This window comes from Saimiri boliviensis, chromosome 14 (assembly GCF_048565385.1).
Source record: "Saimiri boliviensis isolate mSaiBol1 chromosome 14, mSaiBol1.pri, whole genome shotgun sequence".
Classification (NCBI taxonomy): Eukaryota; Metazoa; Chordata; class Mammalia; order Primates; family Cebidae; genus Saimiri; species Saimiri boliviensis.
In genome coordinates, this window is record NC_133462.1 from 26591899 (window position 1) to 26608516 (window position 16618).

At 44.8% G+C, this 16618-nt stretch overlaps 1 protein-coding gene across 5 annotated transcripts in view; it reads right to left on the reverse strand.

Annotated features, from left to right (window-relative positions):
- The window catches only part of LOC101052716 (uncharacterized), a 91325-nt gene that overhangs the window by 60609 nt on the left and 14098 nt on the right, over positions 1 to 16618 (reverse strand). The window contains exons 1-2 of one of the 5 annotated variants that reach the window (XM_074385632.1): positions 4498 to 4514; positions 2949 to 3019 (exon numbers count right to left, since the gene is read on the reverse strand). Coding sequence is in view for 2 of the 5 variants with exons in the window: in XM_074385633.1 (XP_074241734.1) it covers positions 10558 to 12002 (1445 nt within the window). In the remaining 3 variants the exon portion in view is untranslated. Of the gene's footprint in view, positions 1 to 2948; positions 3940 to 4497; positions 4515 to 10463; positions 12003 to 16618 lie in introns of those variants that run through there. The other 4 variants (XM_074385631.1, XM_074385634.1, XM_074385628.1 and 1 more) reach the window with 4 other exon arrangements.

The window sequence follows — 16618 nt, forward strand, 5'->3', positions numbered from 1 at the left end:
TATTATTTAGGTGATTGGCCGAGAGATATGTCACACTGACTACTTGTACAGGGACCAAGCATAAGAATCACATCACCTATGTGCTGGGCCAAGCAATAAGTCACTCTCCTTAATGTTAGAATGACCCAGGCCCAAAGATATATTACAATCTGGGCCGGGCGCGGTGGCTCAAGTCTGTAATCCCAGCACTTTGGGAGGCCGAGGCGGGTGGATCACGAGGTCAAGAGATCGAGACCATCCTGGTCAACATGGTGAAACCCTGTCTCTACTAAAAATACAAAAAAATAGCTGGGCATGGTGGTACGTGCCTGTAATCCCAGCTACTCGGGAGGCTGAGGCAGGAGAATTGCTTGAACCCAGGAGGAGGAGGTTGCGGTGAGCCGAAAGCGTGCCATTGCACTCCAGCCTGGGTAACAAAAGTGAAACTCCGTCTCAAAAAAAAAAAAAAAGATATATTACAATCTGATCTATGAACAAAGCCCAGATAAAAAAGGAGAGTCACATAAAATAGCTGATGAGCTCAAAGATGTATCAAAATATTTTCTGTAAGCATAGTCCAGGCAGGAAACTCACATCACTTGGATGTAAAACCCACCAATATGTCACAATGTCTTATTTGAGCAGGGCCAAGAAAAAAATAAGAGTAGTGGCCAGGCGCGGTGGCTCAAGCCTGTAATCCCAGCACTTTGGAAGGCCGAGGCGGGTGGATCACAAGGTCAAGAGATCGAGACCATCCTGGTCAACATGGTGAAACCCCGTCTCCACTAAAAATACAAAAAAAAAATTAGCTGGGCATGGTGATGCGTGCCTGTAATCCCAGCTACTCAGGAGGCTGAGGCAGGAGAATTGCCAGAACCCAGGAGGCGGAGGTTGCAGTGAGCCGAGATCGCGCCATCGCACACTAGCCTGAGTAACAAGAGCAAAACTCTGTCTCAAAAAAAAAGTAGTATCAATTTGGTGCTGGATTTAGCAATATTTCACAATCTTTCCTGAAGGAAAAACTAAGAAAAAAAAGAAAATTAGGGCCAGGCACAGTGGCTCACACCTGTAATCCCAGCACTTTGGGAGGCCTAGGCAGGCAGATCACCTGAGTTCAGGAGTTCAAGACCAGCCTAACCAACATGGAGAAACCCTATTCTCTACTAAAAATACAAAATTAGCTGGGTTTGGTGGTGCATACCTGTAATCTCAGCTACTAGGGAGGCTGAGGCAGGAGAATCGCTTAAACCCGGGAGGTGGAGGTTGTCTGTGTCGAGCTGAGATCACGCCACAGCACTCCAGCCTTGGCAACATGAGCAAACTCAGTCTCAAAATATATATATATATATATATATATAAAATCAGCTATGTGCTGCAAAACGTCACAAAACTTCCTGAGAGCAGAGACCAGTAAGACAGAAAGTCAAATCACCTGTGTGACTGGTGCAAAGACATTTCAAAATGTCACCCATAAGCAGGGTCCAGGCATAAAAGTTGTATCACCCGGCTGTTGGACCCAGCAATATGTCACAAGGGCCCAAGTGGGCATATCACAGGCAGAAGAGTCACATAATGTCAGTGCAGGGCCCAGCAATGTGTCACAATGTCTGCTGCAGGCAAAACCTAAAACCAGGGAAGAATCCCATCAGCTAGGTGCTGGGTGTAGCAATATGCTACAATGTTCCAGTAAGCAGGGACAATGCAGAAGAAGACAGTCACACCACCACGATGCTGGGCACAGCAGCATGTCAACCACCATTCCAGTAATAAAGACCCAGGCAGAAAAAACACATCATTTGGTTGCTGGTCACAGCAATATGCCTCAATTTCACTGTAGGCAGGGTGCAGGCAGAAGAAAGTTTCATCTCCTAGGTGAGGAAGGCAGACATATGTCACAATGCTCCCTGTAGGAAGGGCCCAGGTAGGAGACTCCCATCCTTTAGATATTGAGCCAAGCACTATGTCACAATACACAAATATGTAGAGAATAAGAAAAGAGAGTCACATCACCTTGATGCTAGGTCTCTGTGAGCAGAGACCAGGCAGAAGAAAGTAACATCACTGGCTGGGCACAGTGGGTCACACCTGTAATCCCAGCATTTTGGGAGGCCAAGGCTGGTGGATCACCTGGGGTCAGGAGTTTGAGACCAGCATGGTCAACAGGGTGAAACCCCATCTCTACTAAAAATACAAAAATTAGCCAAGCGTGGTGGCACATGCCTGTAGTCCCAGCTACTCAGGACGCTGAGGCAGGAGAATCACTTGAACCTGGGAGGCAGAGGTTGCAGTGAGCCAAGATCACACTATTGCACTCCAGCCTGGGCAACAGAGCAAGACTCCACCTCAACAACAACAACAACAACAAGAAAGTAACATCACCATGGTGATGGGCATCACTGAGTTATATGACAAACAAAGCTTCATGTAGGCAGGGTCCAGAAAGAAAAAGTGTTACATACCCTGGGTGTTGGACCCAGCAATACGTAACTTTTTTTTTTTTGAGACAAGAGTCTCATTCTGTCACCCAGGCTGGAGTGCAGTGGCGAATCTCAGCTCACCGTAACCTCCATGTCCTGGGTTCAAGCAATTCTCCTGTCTCAGCCTCCTGAGTCACTGAAACCACAGGCACACTCTAGTTCCCACTCCCGGCTAATTTTTTTATTGTTAGTAGAGATGGGTTTTTACCGTATTGATCAGGCCGGTCTTGAACTCCTGACCTAAGGTGATACACCTGCCTTAGCCTCCCAAAAGTGGTGGCATCACAGGAATGAGCCATTGTCCCCAGTCTTACATGTAACCATTTCTAATGCAACATATTGTGCCACAATATGGCACAACATGTAGGGTACAAGTGGGAGAGTCACGTAACATGGGTACAGAATCCAGTAATATTTTATAATACTCAAAATTTGTGGGGTCCCATAAAAAGAGGACTGGGCGCTGGGACCAGTGATATACTACAATCTTACCTTTGGGATGGGACCAGGCAGGAAACTGTAATCACTCAGGTGCTGGACAAAGGAGTATGTCACCACCACACCTGCAGGAAGGTCCAGTGATGAATTAATAATCCCACACAGGTTCCCGTTCTAGGTATGAGAGTCACCACATTCTTTATGTTGAGTCTAAGTACGCTACTGACAATCTCACCAATGTCCATCCCTCTTATGAACTGTGTTCGCTCTGCCCTCAGCTCTGGTGTGAGAGTCAACATGTCCTCCAGAGGACATGAAGGCAGAATTTTCATTGGTTCAGATAGAAAAATTCTCCCCTGCCTATGAACTAGATTTAGAAATGAGTCATTATTCAAACTCTTGCTGAATGTTCACATATGACCCCACAATTTCAACTGTGGACTGTGTCTGTACATGCGATTCAGGACCTTACCAGTGGGCTCCATCACTATGTGAGGGTGACAATCATAACGGTTAGCAGGTGAGCAAAGAAGAAACACAATCTCACCTGTGTGCTGAACCCTATAGTGACACTCTCTGTACCACAAGAGATTTATATAGTATTCAAAAAAGTGGTAATTCTTGGCTGAGCATGGTGGCTCATACCTGTAATCCCAGCACTTTGGGAGGCCGAGGTGGGTGGATCACTTGAAGTCAGCAGTTCAAGACCAGCCTGGTCAACATGGTGAAATCCTATCTCTACTAAAAATATAAAAAATTACCCGGACATAGTGGCATGCACATGTGATCCCAGGTATTTGGGAGGTGGAAGCAGGAGAATCACTTGAACCCAGGAGAAGGCTGCAGTGAGCCAAGATCATGCCACTGCACTCCAGCCTGGGTGACAAAGTGAGACTCCGTCTTTAAAAAAATAAAATAAATAAAGGCCAGGTGTGGTGGCTCACACCTGTAATCCCAGCACTTTGGGAGGCCGAGGCAGGTCGATCACAAGGTCAGGAGTTTGAGACCAGCCTGACCAACATGGTGAAACCCCGAATCTACCAAAATACAAAAAAAAAAAAAAAAAAAAAAAAAAAAAAAATTAGCAAGGCGTGGCGGGATGCGCCTGTAGTCCCAACTACTCGGGAGGCTGAGGCAGGAGAATTGCTTGAACCCGGGAGGCGGAGGTTGCACAGATCCGAGATCGGGCCAATACACTCCAGCCTGGGCTACAGAGCGAGACTCCGTCTCAAAAAAACAAACAAAATTTTAACAACAGAAATTGAAGATCCCCGGGCCGCAGCCCGTCCCGCGTACACACCGAGTCAGGATTCCGCCCCGCTGACTTGCCTCTGAACAATCTGGGCAATACTCTGGGATGCCGGTGCAGAGCTGCCCAGGGAACTCCAGACAGGGCGCCACGCAGGGAAGTAGGGCGCGGGGGTGGAGCGCAGGGGTCTCAGCTGAGGGCCCAGCCGCCATCTTGCGGACAGACAGGCCTGGGGCCGAGCTGCGCCACCGGGGACTCAGGTTGGTGACCCAGGAAAGGACGGTGGGGAGACCTGTTCCCGCTTGTTTCACAGCTCGCTCCCGGCTCTCGGGAGGCCCAAGGCCGCATACTCACCATTTCCCAGCTTCCAGAATGTCCTGGCATCTTAGCTCTGCGTCTCCCAGGACCTGCAGATCACAGGCAACAGAAGCTGTGACAAAGTCACGGGACGGGGCGGAGGGGAGCGGGGGGGATACCGAGATGGAAGAGCTGAACAGCAGAAATTGATCCCAACTTCTCGCGGGTGAGACAAAGGCCCCGCCACACGCCGGAAGCCACGCCCTCCTCCCCGACGGCGCTTCTGATTGAACGGTTCCCACGCCAGCGCCACTGATTGGATAAAGCCTCAGGACCACCTCCCACCCCTACCCTCCCCAGCATTAGTGCATTTTTTAGAGGAGGAAACAGGCTCAAGTAGGCGGGATCACATACCTGAATTACAGCTAATTAACAAGTGAGCTGAGGCTTGAAATACACTTGCTCTTTCCCTTAGTCTTAGCGTATTTTCCCTTGAAATACACTTGCTCTTTCCCTGGGTCTGCTTGCATAATGCATTTTAGTAGTTACCTAAGGGTAAGAAACAGAACATTTGGACATATTATGTTGCCCAAATTTGCCCATCTTAGAAAAGCTTCACCCGATCTTTGTGAAGTGGCTATTCTCAGGGTAATTTTGCCCTGACTGTGCTGCATCTCAGTCTGACCTCTCTTTTTTTTTTTTTTTCTTTTTTGAGACGGAGTTTCGCTCTTGTTACCCAGGCTGGAGTGCAATGGCACGATCTCGGCTCACCGCAACCTCCGCCTCCTGGGTTCAGGCAATTCTCCTGCCTCAGCCTCCTGAGTAGCTGGGATTATAGGCACGCGCCACCATGCCCAGCTAATTTTTTTGTATTTTTAGTAGAGACGGGGTTTCACCATGTTGACCAGGTTGGTCTCGATCTCTCGACCTTGTGATCCACCCGCCTCGGCCTCCCAAAGTGCTGGGATTACAGGCGTGAGCCACGGCGCCCGGCCTCTTTTTTTTTTAAATTACTGGATTGGGCCAGACGCGGTGGCTCACGCCTGTAATCCCAGCGGTTTGGGAGGCTGAGATGGGTGACCTGAGATCAGGAGTTCGAGACCTGCCTGACCAATATGATGAAACCCCTGTATCTACAAAAACTAAAAAAAAAAAAAAAAAAAAAAAAAAAAAATTAGCCGGGCGTGGTAATCCCAGCTACTCCAAAGGCTGAGACAGGAAAATCACTTGAACCCCGGAGGCCGAGGTTGCAGTGAGCTGAGATTGCACCATTGCACTGGAGCCTGGGCAACAAGAGCAAAACGCCATCTAAAAAAATAAAATAAAATAAAATTACTGGACTGGCTGGGCGCAGTGGCTCGCCTCTGTAATCCCAGCACTTTGGGAGGCAGAGGCCAACGGATCAAAAGTTCAGGAGTTCAAGACCAACCTGATCAATATGGTCATTTGTATTTTTAGTATTGACAGGTTTTCACCATGTTGGTCAGGCTGGTCTTGAACTGCTGACCTCCAGTGATCGGCCTGCCTCAGCCTCCCAAAGTGTTGGAATTACAGGTGTATCAAATTATTGAACTTGAGAAGCCACTCCCCTGAGATTCTGGGGCAGTAACACAAAATAGACAATGGGCCGACTGGGTGTGGTCGACCCATCATCTATTTTGTGTTACTCTCCACTTTTACATGGGCTTTTCCCTAGGAGACACTGTAACATATCTGGGCCAAGCACCTAGGTGATAATACCCTTCTCTCCTGCCTGAGCCCTGATCACAGAACAGGGGCTGACTTATCACTAGGCCCAGCACACAGGTGATGGCCAGAATACAGAGCCAGATTAATGGTACCTAGAATCCACACATAAGGGCTGACATCCACCTGGGATTCACAAGAAAGGACCAGACTTTGGATCTTGTCCAATGAGCTGTTGTGGTTGTGTGAGGGTTCCCTGGTATAAGCTGAATCTGGTGGCAGAATCTCTTAAGTGCAAAGAAACACAGGAGCAGACGGAGGGCAGGGCCACAACTGTCCAGAGCCATGAAGACAAGTACATCTCCCATGTGTGAATTGCATTACTGGACAAAGGCATTCTTGTCCTTGTACCCAGCGGTTAGTTGAGCAGGTATAGGTAATATCAGATCTGGATTGAAAATTAAAGGCTGTTCTTTTCTCTTTTCTTTTTTCTTTTCCCCTCCCTCCCTCCCTCCTTCCCTCTCTTTTTTCCTTCCTTTTTTTTGGTTGACAAATGCTGTTTATTGGTCTGTTACACAAGAAACTATAGTTTCTGAGGCAAAAAACACATGCTCTGCTCCTTACAAAGCAACTCAGTCACTAGGGCAGGTACACAATGGCCACACATGCTTGGTAGAGGCCAGGGACTCATTAATGACAAGGATGGGCAATGGGGTGGTCTGGCCCCCAAACAGGCTGTGCAGTGCCTGGGGACAGGGCTGGACTGGGAAGGCCAGGATGGATGCAGAGGGCCGCTGGGTCCTTTCTCATGTTTCTCAAATGCAGAAAGTCTGCTAGGCTTTGGTGGCTGCTGGAAAAGCCCCAGCCCAGGGCAGGGTCTCGGTCCCAGGACAAGGCTAGCCTACATGTGTAGGGGTGGAGGAGAAAGTGGGGATGGTGGAGCCAGCTGCATGCCTAGGCCTGGGGACAGGAGCTTTGCCCTTTCTGGCACTCATGTGAGCACAGCTCCTCAAAGGGGGTTTCTGAGTTTCTAGGCCTCTTGGCATCCTGAGGAGCATGTGGAAGGCAGCCTTGCTTCTCACCAGTGACAGACGGGGTCACCCATGCATCCTCTGCCTCGCTCAGCCCCAGGGACACAGCAGATGCCTGCGACAGAAGATGGGCTGCCCTAGAGCTGAGGCCTGTCCCTGAGAGGAGGCTGTGACAGGATTGCTGTCTTACACAATTACCCTGAAACTTCTCTCAAAGCAAGTGCTCCTTGTCACATTCCAGATCATCCATTGGCAAGACTGCCACTTACAGTTTTCAGAGAACTCTCTAATGCAGAATGCAAGGGTTGGGTGTCAGGAGTGGGGGCTGTACTGATAAACGAAGGTGCACTATACACGGTTGGGGAGTCCTGAGGGTTGCCTCAGGTGGCCGAAGGCAGTGACAGTGCTGTCAAGGTGGGCTGCTCCCACCCAGAGCCCACATCTTCTGACTGCCCCAGAATCTCAGGGGAGTGGCTTGAAGGCAGCCCAGGTCTCCAGCACCCAGGACATGTGCCTAAACTGGCAGCAGTTATGGCTGCTCCAGCTGGGGCTGGTACACATACCACATACTGAGACTGCAAAGGGACCCTCAGAAGGAATACAGCACAGAGCCTCTCACCCTATGCCACCTTAGCTAAGTTGGGCCCAGGCCACTATAGCCCCTGCTAATCCTTTGGAGCCCCAGGTTCACTCACGGGCAACAGTCAAGGCTGAGGCTGCCGGTGGCAGTGGGGCTATTCCCAGACGTTTGAGAAGGGAGCAGAGTAGCTCTGTCCCGTAAGGCAAGGCTGTTCTCTCTTTTATTCTGGACCCACTGAGTCAGCCTGAGTCTCCACTGTTTGAATAACTATTGGAGCATCAGCCCAGGGCCACTGCGGATCCTCTCAGTAACACCTAGGAGTCTTTGAGACATTTGGGGATGTCCTGTGTAGACAGGGGGTCAGGCTGACAACAGAATCTAACCTTCCTCCCATCTTAGAGAAAGAATGAGCAGGCCGGGCACCGTGGCTCAAGCCTGTAATCCCAGCACTTTGGGAGGCTGAGGCGGGTGGATCACGAGGTCAAGAGATCGAGACCATCCCGCTAAACACGGTGAAACCCCGTCTCTACTAAAAATACAAAAAATTAGCTGGGCATGGTGGCGCGTGCCTGTAATCCCAGCTACTCAGGAGGCTGAGACAGGAGAATTGCCTGAACCCAGGAGGCGGAGGTTGCAATGAGCCGAGATCGCGCCATTGCACTCCAGCCTGGGTAACAAGTGCGAAAATCCGTCTCAAAACAAAACAAAACAAAACAAAACAAAACAAAAAAAGAATGAGTAATCCAGGGCTTGTTTCTCCCCTCACAGAAGCAATCTCCTTTTTTGGTGTCCAAATGGAAGTTGCTTCAGTTTACTGATACTTGGGTGAAGAACAAATAGGAGGTCTGGAGGCTCAAACTGATAGGTTAACAGATTGCTTCCATTTCATTTGGCCATGAGGTGAAGCACTCATGGATCCAAACATCCAAGAATTTTTATTGTAGAGCCAAAAAACAAATCACTGAATTAAGAGTAATGCGATCAGAATTGCATATCACTTGAGGTCAGGAGTTCAAGACCAGCCTGGCCAATATGGTGACACTCCATTGCCACTAAAAATACAAAACTTAGCCAGGTGTAGCGGTGGGCACCTGCAATCTCAGCTACTCAGAAGACTGAGACTGGAGAATCTCTTGATCTCAAGAGGTGTAGGTTACAGTGGGCCGAGATCACACCAGTGCACTCAGCCTGGGCAACAGAGTGAGACCCTGTGTGGAAAAAAAAAAAAAAAAGAAAAAAAAAAAGTAACATGATCAGAATAAAGAAAGGAGTCGTATAGTGGATTTTGGCTTCATTCAGGACACTGCTCTTATGTTCTTTTTGTGAGGACTGATGTCACCACCTGAAAGGCTACTCATGGATTGAAGAGATCTTTTTATTATTATTATTGCTATTGCTTTCCCCTTAATAAGAATAAATAGTTTCTGGGCTGGGCGTGGTGACTCATGCCTGTAATTCCAGCACTTTGGGAGGCCGAGGCGGGCAGATCACAAGGTCAACAGATCGAGACCATCCTGGCCAACATGGTGAAACCCCGTCTCTACTACTAAAAGTACAAAAAATTAGCTGGGTGTGATAGTGCGTGCCTGTAGTCCCAGCTACTTGGGTGGCTGAGGAAGAAGAATTGCTTGAAACTGAAAATGGAAGTTGCAGTGAGCTGGGATCGTGCCTCTGCATTCCATTTATCCTGGCAATAAAGCGAGATTCTGTCTCAAAAAAAAAAAAAAAAAAAAAAGTGGCCGGGCGCGGTGGCTCAAGCCTGTAATCCCAGCACTTTGGGAGGCCGAGACGGGTGGATCACGAGGTCAAGAGATGGAGACCATCCTGGTCAACATAGTGAAACCCCATCTCTACTAAAAATACAAAAATTAGATGGGCGTGTGCCTGTAATCCCAGCTACTCAGGAGGCTGAGGCAGGAGAATTGCCTGAACCCGGGAGGCGGAGGTTGCGGTGAGCCGAGATCACGCCATTGCACTCCAGCCTGAGTAACAAGAGCGAAACTCCATCTCAAAAAAAAAAAATAAACTCTGATGTTGCATAATATGATAAGCAGATATTAATGACTTTGCCACATTCTTTGTATTTGTACACCATTTCTCAAGTATAAATGCTTTCCTGTGCAATAAGTTGTGAACACTGGTTAGGAGTTTTGCCATATTCTTCACTCTTGGGAGTTATCTCCAGTATAAATTATTTTACCTGCAATCAACTGTGAAAACCATTTAAAAGCTTTTTCACATTCTTTATGTCTTTATGGTTTTGCACTAGTATATATATTTTTTAAGTTTAGAAAACTTTGTGGTGTTGTTAAAAGCACTGTGACATCATTCAGGATTGTAGCGTTTCACTCCAGTATAAATCATCTTATATTTGTTAAGAATTGAGAAGTTGTTAAGGGCTTTGTGACATTCTTCACACGCTAGGATTTCTGTCCAGTATAAATTATGTGTAATAAGGTTTGAGAACTTTTAAAGGCTTTCTCACTTTCTTAATATTTGTAGGCTTTATCTTCTACATGAATTCTCATGTTTAGTAACAGTTGAGAACTAGGTAAAGGCTATGCCACAGTCATCCCATTTGAAGGGTTTCTATCCAGTATCAATTACTTTGTGCTTAGTAAATGTTGATGATTTGTTAAAAGCCAGCCCACATTCTTCAGATTTGTAGGGATTCTCTATTATGAATTCCCTTATGTTTAGTAAAGACTGAGGAACCCTTAAAAGCTTTGACACATTCTTTAACATTCATATGGTTTTTCTCCATCATGGGTTACGTTTAGTAAGGTTTGTGGAATAGTTACTAGCATTGCCACATTCTTCTCATTTGTTGGGGTTCTCTCTAGCATGAATTCTCTTATGTACAGTCAAGTTTGAGAAACAATTAAAAGGTTTGCCACATTCTTCACATTTGTAGGGTTTCTTTCTAGTATAAATTATCTTATCCTTTGCCACATTTTTACACTTGTATGGTTTCTTTCCAGTATGAATTATCTTATGTTGAGTGAGTGTTGAGAAGTCGTTAAAGGCTTTGCCACATTCTTCACATTTGTAGGGTTTCTCTCCAGTATGAATAATCTTATGTTGAGTTAAAGTTGAGGACTGCTTAAAGGCTTTGCCACATTCTTTACATTTATAGGGTTTCTCTCTAGTATGAATTCTCTTGTGTTGAGTAAGGTGTGAAGACCAGTTAAAGGCTTTGCCACACTGTTCACATTTGTAAGGTTTCTCTCCAGTATGAATTATCTTATGTCGAGTAAGGTGTGAAGACCAGTTAAAGGCTTTGCCACACTGTTCACATTTGTAAGGTTTCTCTCCAGTATGAATTATCTTATGTCGAGCAAGAGTTGAGAAGTAATTAAAGGCTTTGCCACATTCTTTACATTTGTAGGGTTTCTCTCCAGTATGAATGGTCTTATGTCGAGTAAGGGCTGAGAAGTCATTAAAGGCTTTGCCACATTCTTTACATTTGTAGGGTCTCTCTCCAGTATGAATTCTCTTATGTTGGGTAAGGTATGAGGATCGGTTAAAGGCTTTGCCACACTGTTCGCATTTGTAGGGTTTCTCTCCAGTATGAATTATCTTATGTCTAGTAAGGTGTGAAGATCGGTTAAAGGCTTTGCCACATTGTTCACATTTGTAAGGTTTCTCTCCACTATGAATTATTTTATGTCGAGAAAGGTATGAAGACTGGTTAAAGGTTTTGCCACATTCTTTACATTTGCAGGGTTTCTCTCCACTGTGAATTCTCTTATGTCGAGTAAGGTATGAGGACCGGTTAAAGGCCTTGCCACACTCTTCACATTTGCAGGGTTTCTCTCCACTGTGAATTCTCTTATGTCGAGTAAGGTATGACGACCGGTTAAACGCTTTTCCACATTCTTCACATTTGTGGGAATTCTCTCTAATATGATTTCTCTTATGTAGAGTTAGTTGTGAAAGCATGCAAAACGATTTGCCACATTCTTCACATTTTAATATTTTCTTTTTAGTGTGTCTTATCTTATGTCTAACTGAATTTGAAAATTTATAAAAGGCTTTCACATATTTATCACATTGATATAATTTGCTCTTGATAGTTATCAGACATCGGTTAAGTCCATTAAAATCTCCTCTGCACACCTTACATTCATCCATACTTTTACAGCCTTTTCTTAGTTGTAAATTCTCATGTCCACATTTCTCATATCTCCTCAGTATGACTTTTTGGAAAAAATCTTTCATGTCTTGCTCTGGCCAAAGGTTTTCAGCAAAATGAGAACACATAACTAAAAGAAATTAAAATGACAAATTACTCCACATACTAGACCCAGGTGACAGGTAGCTTTTTTCTTTTTTTAATGTCTAAGTCTCATAGATTACAATGTATGCAAAATATCAGGGCGACATGGCCCCATCAAAAAAAGTTATAAAATTTTCATAAAGCAATCATAAAATAAAAATATGTAGATTAATTTTAGAAATTTAAAATAAATTGAATAATGAATAAAAGCACAATTATTGAATATCAGAAAAACAAAATTAGCAAAAATATTAAAGTATTTTAAAAACAGTAATTGTGGAGGTAAAAAACACAAAAAGAGATAACTAACCAATTCCAAAAGAAAAAAGTGGCATAAAAATAAAAAGTTTGGCTGAGCATGGCTCACACCTGTAATCCCAGCACTTTGGGAGGCCGAGGAGGGTGAATCACAAGGTCAAGAAATCGAGACCATCCTGGACAACATTGTGAAACCCCGTCTTTACTCAAAAGACACAAATTAGCTGGGTGTGGTGGCATGTGCCTGAAGTCCCAGCTACCCGGGAGGCTGAGGCAGGAGAATGGCTTGAACCTGGGAGGCGGAGGTTGCAGTCAGTTGAGATCACAGCACTGCACGCCAGCCTAGGGACAGAGTGAGACTCTGTCTCCAATAAAAATAAATAAATAAAATAAAAATGAAGAAGCTCAACAAACTAAAATACACACACAAGGTATTTATAAAAAACACATATATAAGAACAATTTAAAATGTCACAGACAAGAGAGAATCTCTAGAGCTGCAAGATAATGGTGATGTGTCACGCCTGTAATCCCAGCACTTTGGGAGGCCGAGGCAGGTGGATCACGAGGTCAAGAGATCAAGACCATCCTGGTCAACATGGTTGAAACCCCGTCTCTACTAAAAATACAAAAAATTAGCTGGGCATGGTGGCACGTGCCTGTAATCCCAGCTGCTCAGGAGGCTGAAGCAGGAGAATTGCCTGAACCCAGGAGGCGGAGGTTGTGGTGAGCCAAGATCGCACCATTGCACACCAGCCTGGGTAACAAGAGCGAAACTCCGTCTCAAAAAAAAAAAAAAACAACGGTGATGGGTCATTTATAAGCATAGACTTACACACTAAACAGTGAGTTGTTTTTTTTTTAATTGCAGGCCAGAAGAAAACTGTGTGATATTGTCAAAGTTCTGAAGAAAAATAGCTGTCAAGTGAGAATAATAATCATCAGCCAAAATGTCCTACCAAAGAAAAAAAAAAAAAGACCGAAAAGAACCAAATCCTGAGACAGTATATTGGCACTGCATATGGCCTATATATCAAAGACGCTGAAAAAAAGATTATTTCCACTGAAAATAACATGATGCACGAAAACACATAGTCATAAAAAATACACAAGTTCCTGGGAAACACACGTACACAAAAATAGAATTCCTGTTCGTATCCGAGTCATGGCACCAAAAAAAAAAAAAAAAAGAATTCCTTACCATTACCATAATGGGTCACAAAACATTTATAATTATTCTCTAAAATTTGAAAAATAAGAGCAAAGAAATTATTGTAAATATGTTAATAAATATACATCTTAAAAAGATATAATCAGAAACATCAATAACAAAGTTGAGGGCAGATGTAATGATCAAAATTTTTTTTTATGTAACTGAAGTTCATTTTTCACCAGATTAGATTGAATATACACTGTTTTATCTATTAGAGTTTTTGTTTTGGTTTGATTTTTTTTTTTTTTTTTTTGAGATGGAGTCTCACTCTGTTGCCAGGCTGGAGCGCAGTGGCGAGATCTTGGCATGCTGCAACCTGTCTCCCAGGTTCAAGGGAGTCCCCTGCCTCAGCCTCCTGAGTAGCTGGAACTACAGATGTATGCCACCATGCCTGGCTAATTTTTTTGTATTTTATTAGAGATGGGGTTTCACTATGCCCAGGATGGTCTGAACTCTTGACCTCGTGATCTGCCCACCTCAGCCTCCTAAAGCTCTGGGATTACAGGTGTGGGTCACCATGCCCAGCCGTAGAGGTTTTATGTAATCCCCAAGGTATCACAAAGGAAATATCTGTGTAGAGACTCAGTAGAAAATAAAAAAGTAAAAGCATATTAATACTAAAATGAAACAGACACAAAGACAGAAAGACAGAAAATGAGGAATAAAGATACAAGAATCAGATCAAATACAAAAATAACAGGAAGTCTTTGTCTTTCAGAAAATTACTTAAATATATAATTAACTTTCTAATCAAGACACATACTTTCAACAAAAGTATTTATTTGTTAAAAAAAAATTAAACTCGCCGGGTGCGGTGGCTCAAGCCTGTAATCCCAGCACTTTGGGAGGTCCAGGCGGGTGGATCACGAGGTCAAGAGATTGAGACCATCCTGGTCAACTTGGTGAAACCCCGTCTCTATTAAAAATACAAAAAATTAGCTGGGCATGGTGGCACGTGCCTGTAATCCCAGCTACTCAGGAGGCTGAGGTAGGAGAATTGCCTGAACCCAGGAGGCGGAGGTTGCGGTGAGCCGAGATGGCGCCATTGCACTCCAGCCTGGGTAACAAGAGCGAAACTCCATCTCAAAAAAAAAATACACAAATAAGAAAAAGCATTAAAAAGAACACGCAGGCCGGGCACGGTGGCTCAAGCCTGTAATCCCAGCACTTTGGGAGGCCAAGGAGGGCGGATCACGAGGCCAAGAGACCAAGACCGTCCTGGTCAACATGGTGAAACCCCGTCTCTACTAAAAAAATACAAAAAAATTAGCTGGGCATGGTGGCGCGTGCCTGTAATCCCAGCTACTCAGGAGGCTGAGGCAGGAGAATTGCCTGAACCCAGGAGGCGGAGGTTGCGGTGAGCCGAGATCGCGCCATTGCACTCCAGCCAGGGTAACAAGAGCGAAACTCCATCTCAAAAAAAAAATACACAAATAAGAAAAAGCATTAAAAAGAACACGCAGGCCGGGCACGGTGGCTCAAGCCTGTAATCCCAGCACTTTGGGAGGCCAAGGAGGGCGGATCACGAGGCCAAGAGACCAAGACCGTCCTGGTCAACATGGTGAAACCCCGTCTCTACTAAAAAAATACAAAAAAATTAGCTGGGCATGGTGGCGCGTGCCTGTAATCCCAGCTACTCAGGAGGCTGAGGCAGGAAAATTACCTGAACCCAGGAGGCGGAGGTTGCGGTGAGCCGAGACCGTGCCATTGCACTCCAGCCTGGGTAACAAGAGCGAAACTCCGTCTCAAAAAAAAAAAAAAAAAAAAAGAACATGGGCCGGGCGCGGTGGCTCAAGCCTGTAATCCCAGCACTTTGGGAGGCCGAGGCGGGTGGATCACGAGGTCAAGAGATCGAGACCATCCTGGTCAACATGGTGAAACCCCGTCTCTACTAAAAATACAAAAAAATTAGCTGGGCATGGTGGCGTGTGCCTGTAATCCCAGCTACTCAGGAGGCTGAGGCAGGAGAATTGCCTGAACCCAGGAGGCGGAGGTTGCGATGAGCCGAGATCGAGCCATTGCACTCCAGCCTGGGTAACGAGCAAAACTCCGTCTCAAAAAAAAAAAAAAAAAAAAAAAAAAGAACATGCAAAATCACTATTTTGTAGAGATATGCACAAAAATCACAATAAGCAATAAAATCACCTCACATCCATTAGAATGGCCACTATAATTTTTTTAAAAAAAACACCAAATCTGTTGATCATGCAATGAAAATGAAACCCATGTTGATTGCTAGTGATAAATCAGAAATGTAGCCATTATTTTAAAATGTTATAAATGTACCTCAAATAATTAAAAATTAAATCATAAAATGCAGCAATCTCATTTATGAATCTATACATATAATATGCAACCCAGGACCTGGAAGACGCATTTGAACGATGTTTATTGTATTAGTATTCACAAAAGTCAAAACGCTGAAGCAACCCAGATGTCTTTTAATTTGGAAACACATTGAAAAATATGGTCAGGCGCGGTAGCTCACACCTGTAATACAAGCACTTTGGAGGCCAAAGCGGGCGGATCACCTGAGGTCAGGAGTTCAAGACCAACCTGACCAGCATGGTGAAACCCCCGTCTTAAAAAAAAAAAACTATAATACATAAATACAATGAAATATTATTCAGCCTTATAAAATCTTGTCACATTTGAAGATAAACTTTGAGAATATTATGTCACCTCAAATAAGCCAGTAACAAAATAATGATACTATATAATTCCACTAATATGAGATATTTTAAGTAGTCACACTCATAAAAATAGAAAGTAAAACAGTGTTTGTCAAGGGCTGGAGAGAGGATAAACTGGGTTGTTGTTATTGAGTATCGAGTTTTAGTTTTACAAGATGGAAAATTTCTAGAAGTCTCTTGCATAACAGTGTGAATGTACTTAACATGCCTGAATGTATACCGTTTTTTTGAAACAGGGTCTTACTCTGTCACCCAATCTGGGTTGCAGTGGTGCCGCTATGGCTCACTGCAGCCTCAAACTTCCAGGCTCAAGTAATCCTCCCCCAACAATCTCCCAAATAGCTAGGACCAAAGATGCACACCACCATGGCTGGCTATTAAATATTTTTTTTTTGTAGACAGGGGGTCTTTATATGTTGCCTGGCCAACGTGGTGAAA